Source organism: Myzus persicae, unplaced genomic scaffold, assembly GCF_001856785.1.
Source record: "Myzus persicae strain clone G006 unplaced genomic scaffold, MPER_G0061.0, whole genome shotgun sequence".
In the NCBI taxonomy this organism is placed as follows: domain Eukaryota; kingdom Metazoa; phylum Arthropoda; class Insecta; order Hemiptera; family Aphididae; genus Myzus; species Myzus persicae.
The window spans coordinates 50,171-69,229 of NW_019104050.1; the positions used below are offsets into that span (position 1 = coordinate 50,171).

At 25.8% G+C, this 19,059-nt stretch overlaps 3 protein-coding genes across 3 annotated transcripts; all 3 read left to right on the plus strand.

Annotated features, from left to right (window-relative positions):
- The first annotated feature begins 1,420 nt into the window (after nucleotides 1-1,420).
- Nucleotides 1,421-5,718, plus strand: LOC111038078. Its single transcript, XM_022321015.1, has 5 exons — nucleotides 1,421-1,710; nucleotides 3,518-3,707; nucleotides 3,830-3,921; nucleotides 4,018-4,179; nucleotides 5,376-5,718. The coding sequence occupies exons 1-5, from the start codon at nucleotides 1,642-1,644 to the stop codon at nucleotides 5,616-5,618; spliced, it is 756 nt and encodes a 251-aa protein (XP_022176707.1). The 5' UTR covers nucleotides 1,421-1,641; the 3' UTR covers nucleotides 5,619-5,718.
- A 1,163-nt stretch (nucleotides 5,719-6,881) lies between these two features.
- LOC111038079 lies at nucleotides 6,882-11,001 on the plus strand. The gene is made up of 5 exons (XM_022321016.1): nucleotides 6,882-7,251; nucleotides 8,016-8,235; nucleotides 9,318-9,409; nucleotides 10,074-10,196; nucleotides 10,573-11,001. The coding sequence occupies exons 1-5, from the start codon at nucleotides 7,183-7,185 to the stop codon at nucleotides 10,819-10,821; spliced, it is 753 nt and encodes a 250-aa protein (XP_022176708.1). The 5' UTR covers nucleotides 6,882-7,182; the 3' UTR covers nucleotides 10,822-11,001.
- A 3,351-nt stretch (nucleotides 11,002-14,352) lies between these two features.
- LOC111038073 lies at nucleotides 14,353-18,948 on the plus strand. The gene is made up of 5 exons (XM_022321009.1): nucleotides 14,353-14,539; nucleotides 15,129-15,249; nucleotides 16,238-16,329; nucleotides 17,293-17,443; nucleotides 18,638-18,948. The coding sequence occupies exons 1-5, from the start codon at nucleotides 14,474-14,476 to the stop codon at nucleotides 18,784-18,786; spliced, it is 579 nt and encodes a 192-aa protein (XP_022176701.1). The 5' UTR covers nucleotides 14,353-14,473; the 3' UTR covers nucleotides 18,787-18,948.
- The last annotated feature ends 111 nt before the right edge of the window (nucleotides 18,949-19,059 follow it).

Consider the following 19,059-nt stretch of genomic DNA (forward strand, 5'->3'; position numbering starts at 1 on the left):
CTATTGCTATTGTGGTCGTTTTTATTTTTTCAAAAACACAAAGCCATATGTAATGACTAATGATTATGCAGATGGTACTGAGTTGAAACCTTAAAATATGTAAATAAATAAGTTAAGCTAATGAAAACGAAATTCAAGGAGAATATGGGCACCCGCTTTTCCTTTTACACATTTTTCTTAGTTAACATTTGGTAACTAAAATTACATTTTGCTTCGATGTAACATTTCGTTTTTCTTACTTAAAAATAAACACATTGTCAATCATCGTTGAAATTTAAAAATTATAAATGATAAGAAAAAATTTTAAAATAAGGTACATATGAGATGGATTATCCAAAATACCGGTCAAACCCTGGACACCAGGACACTTCATTCAAATACTTAAGACTGCTTAAGAGACCATTGCCTCACCATTGATTCAATAAATCTTCAGTAATTGGCGATTATTCATGCAACCCAGCACTAGTGTATATTATTATTATTATATTATCGCTTTACTACTTTTTTTTTTTTTTAAGCTTCGGCGACTGAGGCCATTAGCTGTAGGTTGTGTGGTACTGTAGGATTTGGAACTGTAGGGGGGGGGGGAACACGTGTGTTTTTACTACTTTTAAACATCAAATATCAGAATTAAGATCAATAAATTATATTTTTAACAGCGGTTCTAAAAAAAAAGTTGACCGAATTAATATTATTTTAATTAGTATTAATATTTTGTTTATAATTTGTAATAGTTGGATGATATAATAAATTATGATAATGTCAATAATGTTTTATCTTTGTGTATTTTCATTCAAAATATGTAAATATAAAATAATATAATTAATAAATAAACGAAAAGGTTCCTTTGATAATCCAATTGATGTACAATTATTCTGTACTTTGTACAGCGTTCTTAAATTAAAACTTAATGAAACAGGACGTTTAGATCAGAGATTCTCAAACTTTTTTTTTCACTTACCACTCATGTGTATTATTGACCATGTATACCATGTACCATTAATTACTATAAATAGAACTTTTCGAAATTGCAAACCAATTTTAACAATAATATTATTGAAAAATAATAATTTAGGTGCATTTAACAGTATAGTAGTATATTACTATTTAGTGCCTATTTCCACAAAATATAAAATAACATTAAATCCTTTACAAGCATTAGTAAAAATATTAATTTATTAATTTTCCATGCCACCCCAAGAAAGGGCCACCCACTTATCAATATGTATTCTTCTGTGTACCATCAGAAACCGTTAGTATGAGTACCACAGTTTGAGAACCGCTGGTTTAGATCATACCCATCACTTATCATATATTTTCACTTATCAGCTCTTTTAACGTGGGTATACAATATATGTATATTTTATAATATTTTTATCAAAAACAAGTTTGCAGTACGACAGTGTAAAACTACAAACAACGTTCTCTCGGCTATTTTTTTCATCATTATTAAATTAGTTGTTTCCAAATCGTGTTGGTGCGTGTACCTACCTGCAAATAATTACATTACTTACGTCTTTAACTTTTAAGCTTTATAGCAATAATCTATAATTTTATAACATAATACAAATCTTAATGATTTGCTAATTTTTTAAGTTCTTTTCCATTAATCATTTTAAGTTGTGGTATTTTGTTAAAACTATGTTAAAGACTTGCTTCGGATGTTGTCCATTACACCATGGCGTCAGTGCGATTGCAATTATAAACATAGTAAGAACTATAAACTGTGTTGAACATATAATTAATTTATTGTGCACCCGTAGAAAGTAAATTCATATTTTTTTAATACATGCGTGTTAATGTTATAAATTATGGTATTAGTATTTTTGTTCACTGTCACTCATTAGTTAAAATTCTTATTTTGATAATGATTCTAATCTTATTTTATACTAGGTATGTGGGTATCATAATATAATACAACTGTAAAATATCATATTTTTACTTTTTATTTATTATGTTATTGTGGGGTACCTACCAATATTATTTTTAATTATTTGACGTTATTTAATCTACGATTAATGTTCATCAGAAAATTATTATTTGCCCAAGATAAATTATTCGTATGTCCTTTTCTCGCATAACATATACCTAATAAGTAATAATACTAATTTTATTGATTTAACTGCTCATAAAAATACTTGTTTGATTACAGTATTTACAAGCTTATGACATAATAAAACAAAATTGGAACTTTGCACCTACATCTTGCGTGCCCATATGGCTGTATCTAATATCAATAATATTAAAAATCAACCACGTTTTATTAAATATGCAAATATTGCACATCACAATATTATTCATATTATTTTTGTTTAGTGATAAAAATTAATTTTTAAATAAATTTAAAAAAAAATCTTTATTTGTTGATAGCAAAATCTATCTAAAATAAAATATTATTGCCATTCATTTGCCATCATAGCCATTTCAGAGGGGACACAAACATGTTATCATTGACTGTTGGTGCTTGTTTAATATCCATATTTATATCAATGTGACATATGCCATATGTGTTGTACAGAGGATCATTTAACTTACCCATACTAAAATATAAATGTTCCCATTATAAAATATATTATTGCAAATGGCCTTCTCGAAAGAACTGTTCTATATACAAACACAAAGTTTAAGTGTCATACAAGTTATTTTATAATAATGTATATAACAGTCAAATGGCAATGGGTGCAAAGGTTTATTCAATAAAAAAACCTAAATTCGCATTTTTGTAAAAGAAAATTAATGATCTCTAAAAAATAGTAATGACTTAAAAGTTATTATGAAAATGTTTTTTGAAAATTTCAAATTCCTATGGTTAATCTATTTTGAGTTATAACTTATAACTAAAAAAAACTAATACGATTTTGTACAAAATTGATGTCGCATTAATATTTCCGTTTTTTGGTTTTCCCCAATTAATTTAAAAAAAATAAGTAACCAGAATTTACATTTTTAACCACTTGAAATATACCTATTAACCAAATCAAATCTTCTATTTGAATCCTTACTCAACTTTAAGGTTCGAATTTTTAATGCTCTAAAACGTGATGACATCAGACACGAACCTCAGTGAGTATCAATTGCTATGGACTGGCGTTCTGCTTAAGGCTAATTATAGTATATTCTACCGTACATTAATGTGCAATCGCGTAACCGAGATGGTAGGCTAGGTATAAATAATACGCATACAGGAAGAGTAGGTGTCAATAGTAAAGTAGGGTGACAGTTGTGGTACATAACTACCGGGAAAAGGATTTTCAATCCTATTATTTTCTGAACATTTAGAATAATTCTCTGAATCAAATATTTGAACACAATGTACTAGTTTACCAGTTAATTTTAAAGTGTCTAAATTGAAAATAATACAATAAATTATGAATCATTCAACGGTATTCAAGCTCATTTCAGAAAGTACAACTCATCTTTTTAGAAACACCTGTAGTCGTCAGACAACTAAACACAAAACGACGAAACTACTATATTATTTATATTATAGTAACAGAATTCATCATTACTATTACAGGTTTGGAATATTACGGAAGCGTTAAAACACATTTATCACCGTAATGAACAGTATGAACGATTCAAGTGGGTTATCAATTCAAATGGCAATAATGCTTCTGCTAATACCCTCAATACCTTTGACAATAGCACTGCAGACGATGAGTCTGCTGATTACTGGTCGGATATTGAAAGAATTCCTGTGATGAGTGGTAAGTGTTTAATACCTATCCAAAAACATATTTCCAATTTTGATTAATTTTTATATATCATATTATAATTATTTAATAAAATACTGTCATCTCGGCTAACTATATGTGTAAACTTGATTCAGGAATATACATGGATTACGTATTCATAATAACAATCAGTTGGGTCGTTTTGGAATTCATCTCGAATTGCTGTCTCAAGCAATCCACCTTCAAAGTAATATATATATATATATTAATATTATTATAGAACCTTTGACAAATATTACAATGTAAAATATCATAATTATTTCGTGTGAACTTATCATTGTAGCGTGCTCCTCAAAAAATCTACCTGTGGCTAGTAATTTATTACGGGAATTTAATGTTTATGGTATTGCACTTGCTCCATTACTTAATATTGATGATGAGACATTCAATTCTGATACATACACTATTCACAATGATGCAACAACATTTTGGACATTTTTTTGTGGTATGTATATCATCAGAAAAAAAAATTGGTCATAAACTCATAATAATTCAGGGACTTTAATATTATGTAACAAACTAATAACAATAAAATCAATATCATAATTCATAAGTGTAAATACAAGTTAGTCTAAAATTGAATATAATTTTTATTTCTAATTATACTTAAGAAATTATTCATTTTTTATATTGAAATATCTATAAAAAAATTTAAATTTTCAAACTTTTAAACTAAGTACTTGCACAGTAATTATTTCTGAATTATTTAAAGCAACAACTGCAAATCAAGTGGGAAAACCACTAAATCTTAAAATTTGGTAACATAATATATCGGTCACTATTAATAAACTCTGATTTAAAAAACTGCCGATGTATTAAAAATAATATGGCTTAATGAAAAAAGCGAGTAAATAATTATCGTATTATGTGATTATGAGAACATTAAATAACTACTATAAATCATCATTGTGTTATATAAAACCTTCTATTGTGTGTTATAATAACTATAATATTGTAGGTACACTATACCTATAAAGTATAAATGTCTTTAAAAACAGACAAGTTCATTTTGAATGGTTCTATAGTTCTATACCTACATGTTTTGAAATGATTTAAAAGTTTGGAAATTTATTTTCGCGTTTAAATATAATGTTACGAAATGTATGTATGTATGATTTGTTATGCATTATTATAAAAATAATATTTGTGTATTGGTACCATAATAACATTATAACAATACTACCATAACACAATTTCTGTACCATATAGTACCGGTACTATCTTCTAAATGTATATTATTAACATTATTGCATAGAATATAATACTCAATTAACTTAATTATTTTTAATCAACCGTTATACAAATTACTAACAAAATATGCCCTCAAAAAATTTGTAAATTCTATTATTTTTTATTTTTATCTGATTATAAATGTTCACACATATTTTTTGTGAAATTATAAAAATTAATTTTAAATCATATTTTACACAATTTTAAATTAATTGATTGCTTTTTAGTTTGATTTAGTATTTTGTGAAAACAATTTTCCAGCACAGAAATAGTTAATTATTATATTATATTTAATTCCATTGAAACCTCACTGGAATGCAATATTGATTTATTACAATTTAAAATTACCAATTATGTTTAACTTACGTATACTAAATATTAATTGATTTTATGTTATGATTACTGTTTTAGAAATTGATATACATTGCTATTATAAGTCTTGAAATCGTAATAATTCACTCGTACTATATTGCTGAAGAAAAAAATATGCTGAATGACATAGTACAACTCAAATGGAAATATGTATCACGAGGAGAAGTGGTGTCTAAAGGCGTCGATTATTCTTCGTCGTCAGCTTTCAATGAAAGAACTTCGGGCCAAACCCAAGAAGGATCTAGAGTGCCACCGTACATAACCAATATTATACAGAACTAATTATGCTACCACATTTTAAACATAACTTCATGCGCAACAAATAGAATTGACAAAAATGCATATTATCATGTTGCATTTTAAAAAGTATTTATTTTTTATAGGTTTTAAAAAATTTTCAATTTCATTTTTGTAGATGTAAATTTATAATTGATATTATTCCATATTATATAATATCCTCAATTAAATACAACGATGGTGTATAATAACTATTTCATTTAATTATATTAAGTTCTCAATTATTGAGTCCATCCAACAAACCAAATATATTTTTTATTCATATAATATTAAACCTAACCTAAAATCCTTATTCTTCATAGTATTTTAAGTATATCAAAAAGTGCACAAATTATGAATAAAAAATTTTTATAGGTAACTATAGTTAAAATATTTTTGAAAAATAATTTAAAACCATAATACTTATTGAGAAATACCTTAACCAGGTACCTAGTTGATTTCACAGTTCAATTTATTGTAACAATCACATATTGTTTGTACTTGCATGCATTAAGAATTACGATTAACTATTACGCGTACTGTCAAAATTGTGTATTATTAACTTGAATAATTGTATTATTTTAAAGTGTTTTTGTCGTACTTTATTCAAAAATGAATAACTGAAAACACTTTAAATGCTTATAAATAATGTTTATAATAAATATTTATAGGTATTATCATTTTTTAGACATAATATAATTTTTTTAATATTTTGACTCTGTTGATCATACATTTCAAATTGTTGACTTTTTGAATTTTGTTTTTATGTATGTACGATAAAAATTGTTGTTAGTAAGTAAAAATCATGATGCCTTAATAAAAGAGTCTTCGTAATTATTTATAACAGCAGTTAAAAAATAAGAAAAATATGTGTTCACCATTTATTTTACAAGCATTCAAATTTTACAATATTCGTCACTCCGCGAAAATGTATAAATTATTTTTAGTTAATAATGAATATCATTTTTAACTTTAGCACCTTTATCTTTAAAAATTAATACTAGTTTCTTTGCAGGTTTTTCTTTATTGGAATAAAAAAAAAAAAGTTTAGTGTAATAATTGTTTGTGGCGTAATTTTTACCACAATTAGATATACCTTCTAAAACAGACGAGTTACCAGTTATCATTTTATCGATGATAAATAATTAATTGAAGTTATACAATACAATATAATATTGGTACTAATATTATACCTACTACAATCACTATTTTTTATCTACATAATTCACACCAAGACTAAGGTACAAAATTCATGTTAGCATAGTACTAACTCAACAAATGAAGATCTTATTTATTTTGGAAACATTGAAATCGTATAATCATAAATTAAACTAGTGTCTAGTGGCCAGTTGGTAGGTGTAGGTCGTTGGATTATCATTATATAGACAGAAAATAAAAATAAAATTAAAGAACAATATTTTTTCTTTCATTTTTATAACGATTGTTAATTTATAGTGAACAATTACATTCAAAAAATAATCAATTCACAGCATATTATGGTTCTATAAACTATGTATTAATACTTCATTTCTCAATATTTTAATAACACATTAATTACAAGGTGATTATCATGACAAACTCGTGTTTCGGATGTTGTTCTATTCGTCATGGCGTTAGTTGTATTTACATTTTTAATATAGTAAGTTGTAATATAATATTTTAATATACAATTATACGCTAATATTAAAAACACTCGTATCTATAATAGGTAGGTATCTACAGTCCTACACACTACATGATCATTTTTAATGTATTTTCTTTACTTGATTAAATCTCATTTAGTATATTTGTGATGTAAAATAATAATTACTACTACATTATGACGTACATGAAGTAAGTTGAATTAGAATACATTAGCCATCAGGTGTAAGTGTAATATTATAGTATAGGAACACATCTACACCTGAATATACACTACACATCAATTTCAATAATTACTTTAAGATTTTAAGGGTACCTACTGAATTCTATTAAAAAATCATGCAGTATTTGAATACAATACGTACTTGTGTATATTTTAGAACCATGATTATTTTATTAAAATTAAAAATGAATTCAGAATTTATATACGTAGAAAGTTATTTTACTATTTTATTTGATAAGCATAGAAAACAATATAATGGCAATTTTTCGGAATAATAAACAAATTATTAATGTTAAGTGTATATTATAATGTATATTAGTGCAATAGTAGAATAGAATAAAATAGTTGTACCTTTTTAGTTAATATTCTTAGAGACTGATATAAAACCATTTTGCATTTTTATTTGAAAACAGTATTTATAATAATAACGTTTGAGTTTAATGGTTTTATGTAGGTTCTCGTAATTAAGGATATGATGATTTTACATAAGTATGATGTATAAAATATTATTAATATTATATTGTTTTATTTTTATTTAGTTTTTGACCACTTTAATTATAATGAACGATTTCTTACAACGCTTGTCAAACTACTATCAATATTATCAGCATACCGGCTCTGAAAATTCTACAGAACAAACATTTAGTCTTGATGCCATTCCTGATTATTATTTAGATGAAAAAATTAATGTGACAATACATTTCAATTCTACGGGCAGAAACGTTTATACGAATACCAGAATTTTACCTCTCCTGAGTGTTAAGTATTTATTAATTTTATAAGTAATCGAGTAATCGTTGGCATTCAAATATTATAACTATTATAAATGCACGGAAAATGGAATTTTATTACTTGTAATTTTGGCCACCAATAGGTAAATTTAGGTGCGTTTGTAATTGGCGCCAAAGTAGAAAAATATGACATGTATTTTGAGCATTTTAAGTCACATCTAAAAATGAATTATGGAATTTAATAAAATCAACCGATTACACTAAATGTTGAAGTATCAGAATCAAAATTAGTATGATTACGGTTTTTAAGTTATTTAACTTCGTATATAAGTACTAAGGATATAGGTCCATGATAATGGATTTGTAATAAATGGGGACTGGTGATTGCTATTATTAAATTTAGCGATTATTGATTAATATTAATTCATGAACATAAATAGTTTGTAAAAATGGCCCAAGTATAATACATACTAAAGCCAATATCAAATATATTTATATTTTTGTAAAAGAAATATCTATAATTGCAAAAAATTATAATAATTTATAATAAAAATAATTTAGAGTAAAAAAGGAAGGTTCTTATTTAAAAAACAGAAGTTTGTATCGAAATATAATACTCCTCGCGCAATACAAAATGACTTAAGAATTTTAAAAATAGTCCAAGTAAAATTAAAAATTCCAAAAAACGAAATTTTGATAAATTAATTATTAAAAAAAAAATGTGAGTTTGCGTGCTTGATGAATCACTCTGTATATACAATTGTAAATAACTTTTTAATATTTTTTTTTTTGCATACATTCACATGTTTTTTAATTTTTGCTGTATGTTTTTAATGGATAATTCATCAATATTTTATATGACATTCAATTCATTGCCCTAATTATAAGCATTACTATAACTTTATTTTCTAATTAGGGTACAACGTTAAACAAATCAATCAATCGATTGATCAGTTATAACCAAGAGCTGTACCGGTCAACTTAAAATTTACAGTTTACAGTTAAAAACCGTGCCACGAGTGCAAACTGATATTACCTAATCTCAATTGCATTAAATGTATAAATATTAAAAAAATGTATTGTATTTTATGGTGTTTTGAATGATTATAGAAATTTTTATGGACTACATATTCATCGTAAAATTGGCATGGGGTGTGATGGAATTCTACTTAAACATTAGCCTGAAACAATCAACGTACACTGTAAGTATCTATTAATATTTCTATATATTAGCAATAATAATTCAATAATTGTTTACATTGTAATTATAATAATAGTTGAGGTCGATGCCACGTCCTAAAGCCCCAGAAATCGTTATTTATTTCATAATATATAATAAATAATAATGCATTAATTTTTTTTTTTGCCATTTTTTAAAAAATATGTCCAAAAAAATAGATCTTAAATATATACAGAAGATGCAATAGGTATATAATATTTATAATAGAAATCCATAAAAACTCAAATTAACATTTCATTCGTAAATTAAGTATGATAATATTATACATTTTATATTATTTTCTGAATAGAAAATTAGAAAACTTTCAAAATATAATCCATCATCAGGTTTTTTTTTATAAACGCTGAGAGACAGGATAGACAACAATTTTTGAAAATTGCATATAGGTCAGTTGCTAACAAAATAATAATGGAACCCGATATAAAAATTTGAAAAATAAGAAATACTTATATTATGATATTTGCGACATACTCATTTTCAGTAAAATATATATAAAAAAGAATATTCAGTTGCAACTCAGATAATAACGTCCCTAAAGATCTCTAAAATTATAGTCCTTATTGATAATTAAAAATTGCAAAGTTTAATTTCTAGTTAAACATAATACTTATCTTTTTTTTTCTCAGGTTTCTCCAGAAAAGATTTATGCTTGGTTAGTGATTTATTATTTTAACTTATGCTCAGCCATAATTTTTCTAATCATCGTCACCATCAATCTGGAGATTTTTAGAGATGTAGAATATTTTGTGGTTTGTACAATTTTTAAATAAATATTTTATCAGTAAAGGTCGGCCCACACGTCACACTGCTGCGGTGGACGTGCAATTCTTTTGTCTTGGCGGTGAATTGTGTACAGACTCATTTTAACTCCACCGTCACCGCCACCGCTGCAGTGTGAGGAGACCTTAAAAAAATTGTTACCTAGATGTGTGAATATTACATTTAGAAGTATTTTTTTAATTCACAAAATATCATTATAGGTATGATTAACTTAATTCAAGAACTCCTCATTCCCAATAAATGTTAATTTATCATCTAATTTTATATTCCATATGAGTGTGCACAACGTGCATCTACAAATTATTTTATAGTAAATACATCTATACGTCTCCTTTTTTATTCCAGTGTTTCATCGAAATAACAATTATTGCGGTCGAAATCTACATCGTGCAATCGTATTACAAACAGCAGAAGTTGGCAGCCGTCAGTGATTTCGTTCACTTAAAATGGAAATATATACCAAAGCCCAAAACTCAATCAGACGAAAATAGATCCACGGTAGGCATAACACCAGAGAATCCGCTTAATCAAACTGAAGACCAATCCGGTTACATCCCGATATTTGTGAGAGATTTGCGCCGCGCAAATTCTTAAAATTGTATAATCCAATTTGTCGATTTGCGATGTAGAGCATACTAGATATAGAGTGTTTTGTGCGCATGCTCTACACGTCGTACAGAGGTAGTATTTATTATAATTAATTAAGCCCATCCATTGGGTTCGTTTAAAAAAAATTGTATGTGCCTATACAATGATATTATTATTTATAACTATATTATATACTTTCACTATTAAATACAATATGCTTTTAAATTATATAATAAAATCGATATTTTTTAAATTTTTTAATTCGGAAATAATTGTTAGTTGTACTATAAAATAAACTACCTATATACATGTGAAAAGTGGTAATGAGTTCTAATTTCACAACGAATACATATTGTATAGATATAATGTTAAACGTCAAAAACTCTGCAGTCATCTTACAATCTTGCAATTATTCATGTTCGTGTATGTGCAATTGTCAACAAAATGTCAAAACCAATCGTAATTTCAGGTATATGTAGTTCCATTTAAATCGGTCCAGAATTGAATTACGATCTGTATGGACAACTACAAATGAGTTATTAATTTTTTTGATTCATGAAACATTCTAAAAATATTTAAAAATATTAATTTAATTTAACTGAATTTAATTTAATAACACAATACGGAATAGGTACAGAAAACTAGTACAATAACACCTTTACAAAAAATTAAATCATATTTCATAAATAGATGGTGTGAACATAATATTATGCCAATTACACTTCAAGTAAAACCTAATTGAATTTGAATGATACTTAGGTGATAGTAATTACAAATAAAAGAAAACAAATGATCAGAATTGACTTCAGTTAATACACATTACACGCATTCGACGGTTTAGTGGTGCCTACATTTAAGTCATAAGTTTTTAAGAAGGTAGAAAGCTAAAAAGGGACCATAGTATGTGTACAAGTATTGGAAAATCTGGTAGAATGATTTCCGTGAATGAAAGTGACTTTGTAAAGAAGACAATAGGTGGATAAAGTCGTGTATAATAGTTTAATCAAAAATCAAGTCAATGTTGCTGCTTGTTTATCAGGTAGCCATTGCAGGTTATGTAAAATAAAAGAGTTATTATTTTACTCTTCAACACATAAATTCTGAATTTTTTAGTAATTAACTGACGAAAAACTATACTTGTTGTCTTTATATACTGCAGTGGCCATTGGTTACAGAAAATAAAATAGTTATTATGATTGCATATGATTGTTAACTGTAAAATATTAATTGGTAAAAACCACCCAAATAACTGCAGTGTTAAAAATCAATGCAATTTATAACGGAGTTTAAGAAGTGGTAAATTCACGGTCATTTAATTTGTCACGCACAACGCCCTGCTGCAGTATCATGCAGCTATAGTATATTATAATATAATATATTGAGAGTAAAAATAATCTAATCAACTTTTACTTAAAACGATGCGTTTTTAATATTATGACGCGTGTTCGTGTATGAAGATATAAAAACCAATTGATATTGTATAACTGACAATTTATTACACACATTTTTCACTCTAAATATCATAATATGAATAATTTAAAATGTTGACTTATGTAAAGATGTGTACTTATATTGTTATGTCATACCTACATAATTACATATTACAATTAATTTTAGCAGTATTTATATAGGTACCTAAGTACCTGGTACCTGGTTTACAGAAAGTGTAAAATTACTGTTAATTATTAATTTTTAAAAATACATACCTGGTGATTTTTAAGTATTCACACACCCATATTTCTCTTTGATATTACATCTATTCAAATTCTAGAATTTTTAATTATACCTTAAAACATATTTTCAAATTTCTAATATTTTTTTAACTATATAAGGAGTGTCCTGTGGCGATACAAACTTCTATTTTTAAAATAAGAACCCCCTTTTTTACACCAAATTATTTAGCGGATGTTTTTCTTGACAACGTTGATATATTAAAATCAAAATTCGAATGTGTAGTTTTTCCAGAGTTATTAAAGTGTTTATACTGGGGATAGTAATTCTTAAAAATGGTTTTATAACTATAAAACTATGTTATATAATATTTATTATACTTGGATCATTTTTACAAAATATTTATATTGATAAATCAATATAGTAGTTAATGTCTCGAGTAAATCGTTTAAGCCTCTTATCTACTTATACCCATTATACAATAAGTTATATAACTAAAAAGTAAAAAACTATTCATTTGAATAATTTTGATTTAGATTCATTAAAGTTCTCGAAAAAAAAAATACCTGCTTAATAATAAAAAATGAAAAACGAGGTTCCTATTAAATTTAAGTTTGTGTTGTCATTGAAACATTCATAAGTGGCACAAGAAATCTTAAGGATTAAAAAATATGTACTTGTAGTGTATTTAAAATTTTAAGCATCAGAATTTGAATGTATGCTTAATTTAAGCATAAAAATAGGGTGAGTGGATAAAAAAAATCACTCTGTACATATACTACATTTCTAGGTAGAAACTAAACCAAACAATTTATATTTTTATATCTATTTATAACTTTTTGTTAACTGTATTATTATTATATCACTAAAAACATCTACAACAGATGCTAAATGAAAATGCATAAATAAAATTATGAAATGTAATTGTTTAAATTAGAATATATATTTTAATAAATAATGAAGGTGAAAGATCTATGTATAAGGATTAACAGAATAAAATAACAAACGTATTAACTGTTACTCTAATCAATATATATTATCAAAGTATTTTTTTTTAAATATAATTTATAAACGATTGCACTCGCACAAGCCCAGCATAATTTGTTTATTTTATTTGTATTGAATTTAAAATTAAAAATTAAAAATTGTACTAATTTTTTTATTTTTAAATTCAAAATAGCTATTTGGCAATCTAATTTTTAGAAAAAATGTTGTAGTACAAACGTTTATTTGAGTCATGTAGTTTATTTTTTACATATTTTTCTATAACATCAATATTTTTTTGAACTAGGCGATAAGCACATAAATAAATTTCATACGTAATAACTTTTTCCAAAATATTATTTTTGGGATTTTTCAAATATAAGTAAATCATAAATTATTTATCATCCATATAATTTTCATATTTTTTTCTTACTTTTGACTTTCATCAATTTTTCATTTTAATTTCATTATTTGTCAGGTCTTTTTATTACATCCTGTAGTATTACATTAATATTGAAATTTGTTGGTAAGTTAAAATTGATAACATAACATAGAACATTATATATTTACCTAATTATTTAATGTCTATCAGTTATGAATATTTACACACGTTTAAATTTAGGTGTAAATACTTTATTAGTATATAGTTATATTTTATGTTATATGTAGTTTATGTTTGTTGCATATTCGATATAAGTAAAATGCGTTATTGTTTTGAGTCTCGTCGTTATCTTATATCAACATGAAACATTTATTTATATAAAACAACATAATGGATATTTATGTTTTATATACACGTATCGAGTTTTTATTTTCCATTCGATCCGATAAAACAGCAAAGGTCAACTTTATCAATCGTTTCCTTCCTGATTATTTCAGACTATTACACTTGTTAGTAGTTGTGTTTCAATATTCATCCAGTTCGAACGAATATTTCATATTATACTTTATGGAAAATAATTATTCTTTTGAACTTACTTTTGTGAATTATTTATAGTAAAATATGCTTTCGTCGTGCTTTGGATTGCCGCTGAGGACAGGAACAAGTATTATAGCAATTATAAATTCGGTAAGTTAAAGGTAAAATTAATAAAATTAATATTACTTTTTTACTTCTCATTCTTAAATTTGTCTCAATTATACATACTTTATTACATCCATGAGGACACATTTTACAGGGTGACGTAATGTCTTATCGTGTTTGTACCCGTTAAATAACTTATTTTTTAATATTAAACTGTGGTTTTGGCATTAAGTTGCCAAAGGGATTTTTAAAACCGATTTTTAAAAATATTTTACTTACCGCACCTAACCAACTAAATAGCCCCCTTACAAGGGTCTCTTACAGTTATGCAGATACCTACAACTAAATAACAAATTTTGAAACCTTTAACCGGTGTAAAATATAAATTAAAGCACATCAAATGTAAGTACTTAAGTTAATATTTACTAATAAAGTAATAAATAATAAAAAGTGTGCTTATCCGATTAGCGAAAACTAGGGAATATTGTGTTAAAACATTGTTTTCGAAAAAAAATTTTCAATAGACTTTAAATCTCAATATTTTAGTAAGTTGTGAGCGTACGATTTAAAACTGAAGAATTATGACTTGTAATTTTTACTCAACATATCTAATTACCAATAAGTTTTTTTTTAGATTGCATCGATTTGTTATATTTGTTATTACGTTTGGGAATACAACGTAAGTTATGAAGTCACAAAGGAAAATAAAATGATAGACGCCAGTCCACTTGATCAGATAGTACAAGCTACAGACGGTAAATAAATAATGTATTACCTAGAAGTACCTAATTCTTATTTACATTTAACACGGTTGTTCGTAAGTGTCATAAATCATTACAATAGGAAAATATTCCTTTTTTACGGCATGAGTAGTTTTCCAAATATAAATTGATGAATATTTTATATGACGAGCCAAATGAATATTCGAAAATTATTTAAATTTATTTTTATTTGCTGATTAAATATATAACTATGCCACGAATCAGGTTACTTTTTTCACAAAAAAAGGGAGGAAAGTATGAAACCACTTTGCTTTAGAGTAGGTGTATCACTATACACTTACCCTGTCATTGAATAAGTCTTTTTAACATATGTGTTAAATTTGAATTCAAAGATGAATCTTTGCACACGAAAAATTATTTTGAGCATAAACGGACCAAGCCTCAATAGTTTCACCAAGTATAATTTATTTATTATTATATATTATATGTATATATATATATTTATATTGTTATCATAGTCATTTATTTCAATATTATTTTTCGTGTACATGATTAGCCTTATATGTATACTTACAAAATAAAATATATGTTTAAAACTTTAAATGTTTGTCTTCTAGATTTATACTTAAAATAATACATTTTAATGATTTCGATATGTATACACGTTCAATTACTAAAATTAATTGTTTTTCAATGTTAAAATAAAGATTATAATTTACATTATCAAATAGGTATCAACCCTTATGAGTTATGACCAAACTGAAAATGAAATGTAATTTTTTAATTTAACTACTGCAGTGTACTTCTATCTAATGTTAGAAAAAAAATATGTAAAATGATAAGAAAAAATATATGAATATAGGTACATTAATGTACATAATATTTCATATTAATTGGCATGTACATTAACCTGGTAATTCCTATAACAGTCATAATTTGTCATGTCTTAATCATATATTTATAACTGAAGCTTATACCTAATATAACATTTTAACATAAATATGAATTTATCTGTTTTTAGAAGTTTTTTTGAATTACATCACATTAGTTTTTATGCTCGTCGGATTTACTTCACTGTTCGCGAGTTTTGGCTTGAAACAATCAACATCGTATGTACGTTAAAAGTTCCAACATATTATTATATTAAAATTTACCTATCTGTATAATAAATATATGCATGCGTGTTCACTGTTCATTGACCATCATTGGTGTCAGCCGAAGAAACTTTTTCGAACCCCGTCGATCGTCACTCCTTGCTAGAGTTATTCATAATATTATGATTTATGATGAATATTAAATATAGATATTTTATTTAATTAAAGTTAAACAATGTGCCTAGGTATAGGTATCTAATTATAAATATTATAATTTATCATACGATTATAAACTCAAAAATTATGATTTTTTCGCTTATACATTTTTTCATTTATTGATACAAATTACATAGGTAATAACTAATAATATGTATTACACGTTGTAGATATATTTTATATTGATTATAGGAAAAAAAATAGTTTATTTTTTCAGATTAAAAACGTTATAAAATTTGAAACCCTCATTCTTATATAGTTATATTCTTAATTTTTATTGAAGTGTATTTCGTCGTCCATCGTTATACTCGTGGATTTTCCCGTAACATTTTAGACGCATAGGTATGCATAGGTACATCATTGATATGAGGTATAAGTATATTAATAACTAATACCCATATAATACCGATTATACCTATGTTTATTAGGTACCTACATAATTTATTTGAATGCATAAGCTCGATGATTAGAATATTGATTTATTATACACCCAATTACTTCTGTATAATAATTATACTATATTCTCATATTGCTACTGAATCGCAAATTGTATGTCTGTTATCTGTAGAACATAATAATTATATTATATTATATTATATTATAAGTATAACTTATCATAATGAATATTAATTACCCATCTATATTTATTATTGATATTTCGATAGTTCAAAAAAGGTATACACATCATTAATCATTATATAGTTCGGTACAAATTACAATATTTAAGAGATTAAATTAGTTAGTTAGCTTGTTTGTTTTTTTTTAGAATGCTGCTCACAAGATTTATCTGTGGCTTTTGATTGGCTGTGTTCAATTTGGTACGGTTGTCACCATTGAAATTGTAGTGCTATTTAAACACACAACTTTCGTCCAACATAATATACCCGGATTCTTCTTATGTTTTGTGCTCATTGACGGTAAAATTAATATACCTATTTATTTGTATAATTAATACATTTGATATAAACGAAAACAGCACTAACGGTTATACTTTATGCCAGCCATCTCAAACTCGAATCATTACTAGAGGGTCAAATATATGTCATTTATACCCCAAAAGCTCATTGAAAAAAAGGCCTTTTTTACTCTTTTTATTACTCAAGTCAAAATAAATTAAGACGAAATGTATTTCTTCTCTTGATTATAATAATTATAATACAACAGTATTTAATATTATGTATTACAAAGATGTAGTTACCTACATATATAGACTTTTTGTTTGACAATTATTTATTTTTATTTAAAAAAATTATAAAAGTTTTGTAGAAATAAATTTTTATTAAGAACACATATTTCAGATCACAGCAGCATTATATTATACTTATCAGTGGCGTCTTTAGTGGTTGGGTTGTGTAGAGCCATAGAGCCCCTCTCATCACAAGATAATTTATTATACTCCTATAGGAGTACAGGAGTACTATATTACTACTAAATAAACTATAATATAGCTGCTATATATTTTTTTAAGCATTTGGTGGAAAAGAAAAAAATACTGAAATATTGACACCAATTTTTTTTTTTAAGTAGAATACTTGGAATCATGGTTATTGATCATAGGCAGACACTTGCTTGAATTTTTGGTTGGGGGAGGGGTGCTAGAATTATAAAAAGTAAAATGATCTACCAATGTTCATTGTACATGCAATTCCATTGACGGGGTTTTTGGCTATTGGCATTTTTAGCTGGTAGGAAGGCCCTTCTCCTGATGTCCACGGTCTACCTATGTTGTGGCTATATATTCAGAAATATCCTAAATTCAACCTGTTGAAGATGGACAAGTTAGTCAAAAAAAAAAGAAACTTAAGTTTATATATTTTACATTTATCTATTTCTGATAACATATATATAGGTAGGTACTTACGTTTGGCAAACAAGAATCTGATCATTATTTATTTTTTACCAATTCATAGGGGCTTATAAAACTATTCCTTATAATTATACTATTATATCCCCTCGCTCAAAATACATAATTTGCCAACAGCAGATATGTAAAACGATTGTGCAATTCCCACCTTAATATAATTAATAATAAGATAATAAGATATTTTAAAATAATATACCCACCGATTTCATTATGTAACGATAAATAATATAATTTATTTTATTTTTAGCTGCTTTAGTATACCAGCTTTTAGTAGTACAGTCGTTCTATAAAGAAGAGAAATTAATCGAAGAGACCAATTACAGTAGACTGCGTTCAGATTTGACATCACAGATTGAACAACACGACGAAGAAGAATTTCAAAATATAGATCTTTAATATATCTTTAATCCTTGTATTATTTTTGTTTCTGACAAAAATGCCTAAGCACTACCTTTGTAATAAAGGCACATATTATTATTTTAAATTTATGATTTTGCAAAATTGTTGCAAACTGACTAATGAACTATAGTCAACATTACACTGAGCTTTTAAATGTTATTTTACTTAGTTATTTTCTTTTTTATACATACCTAAAAGCTAAAATATATATACATATGAAAATATGAGTAACAGTTTATGTACGTATAGAATATAAATACATTTTACAAA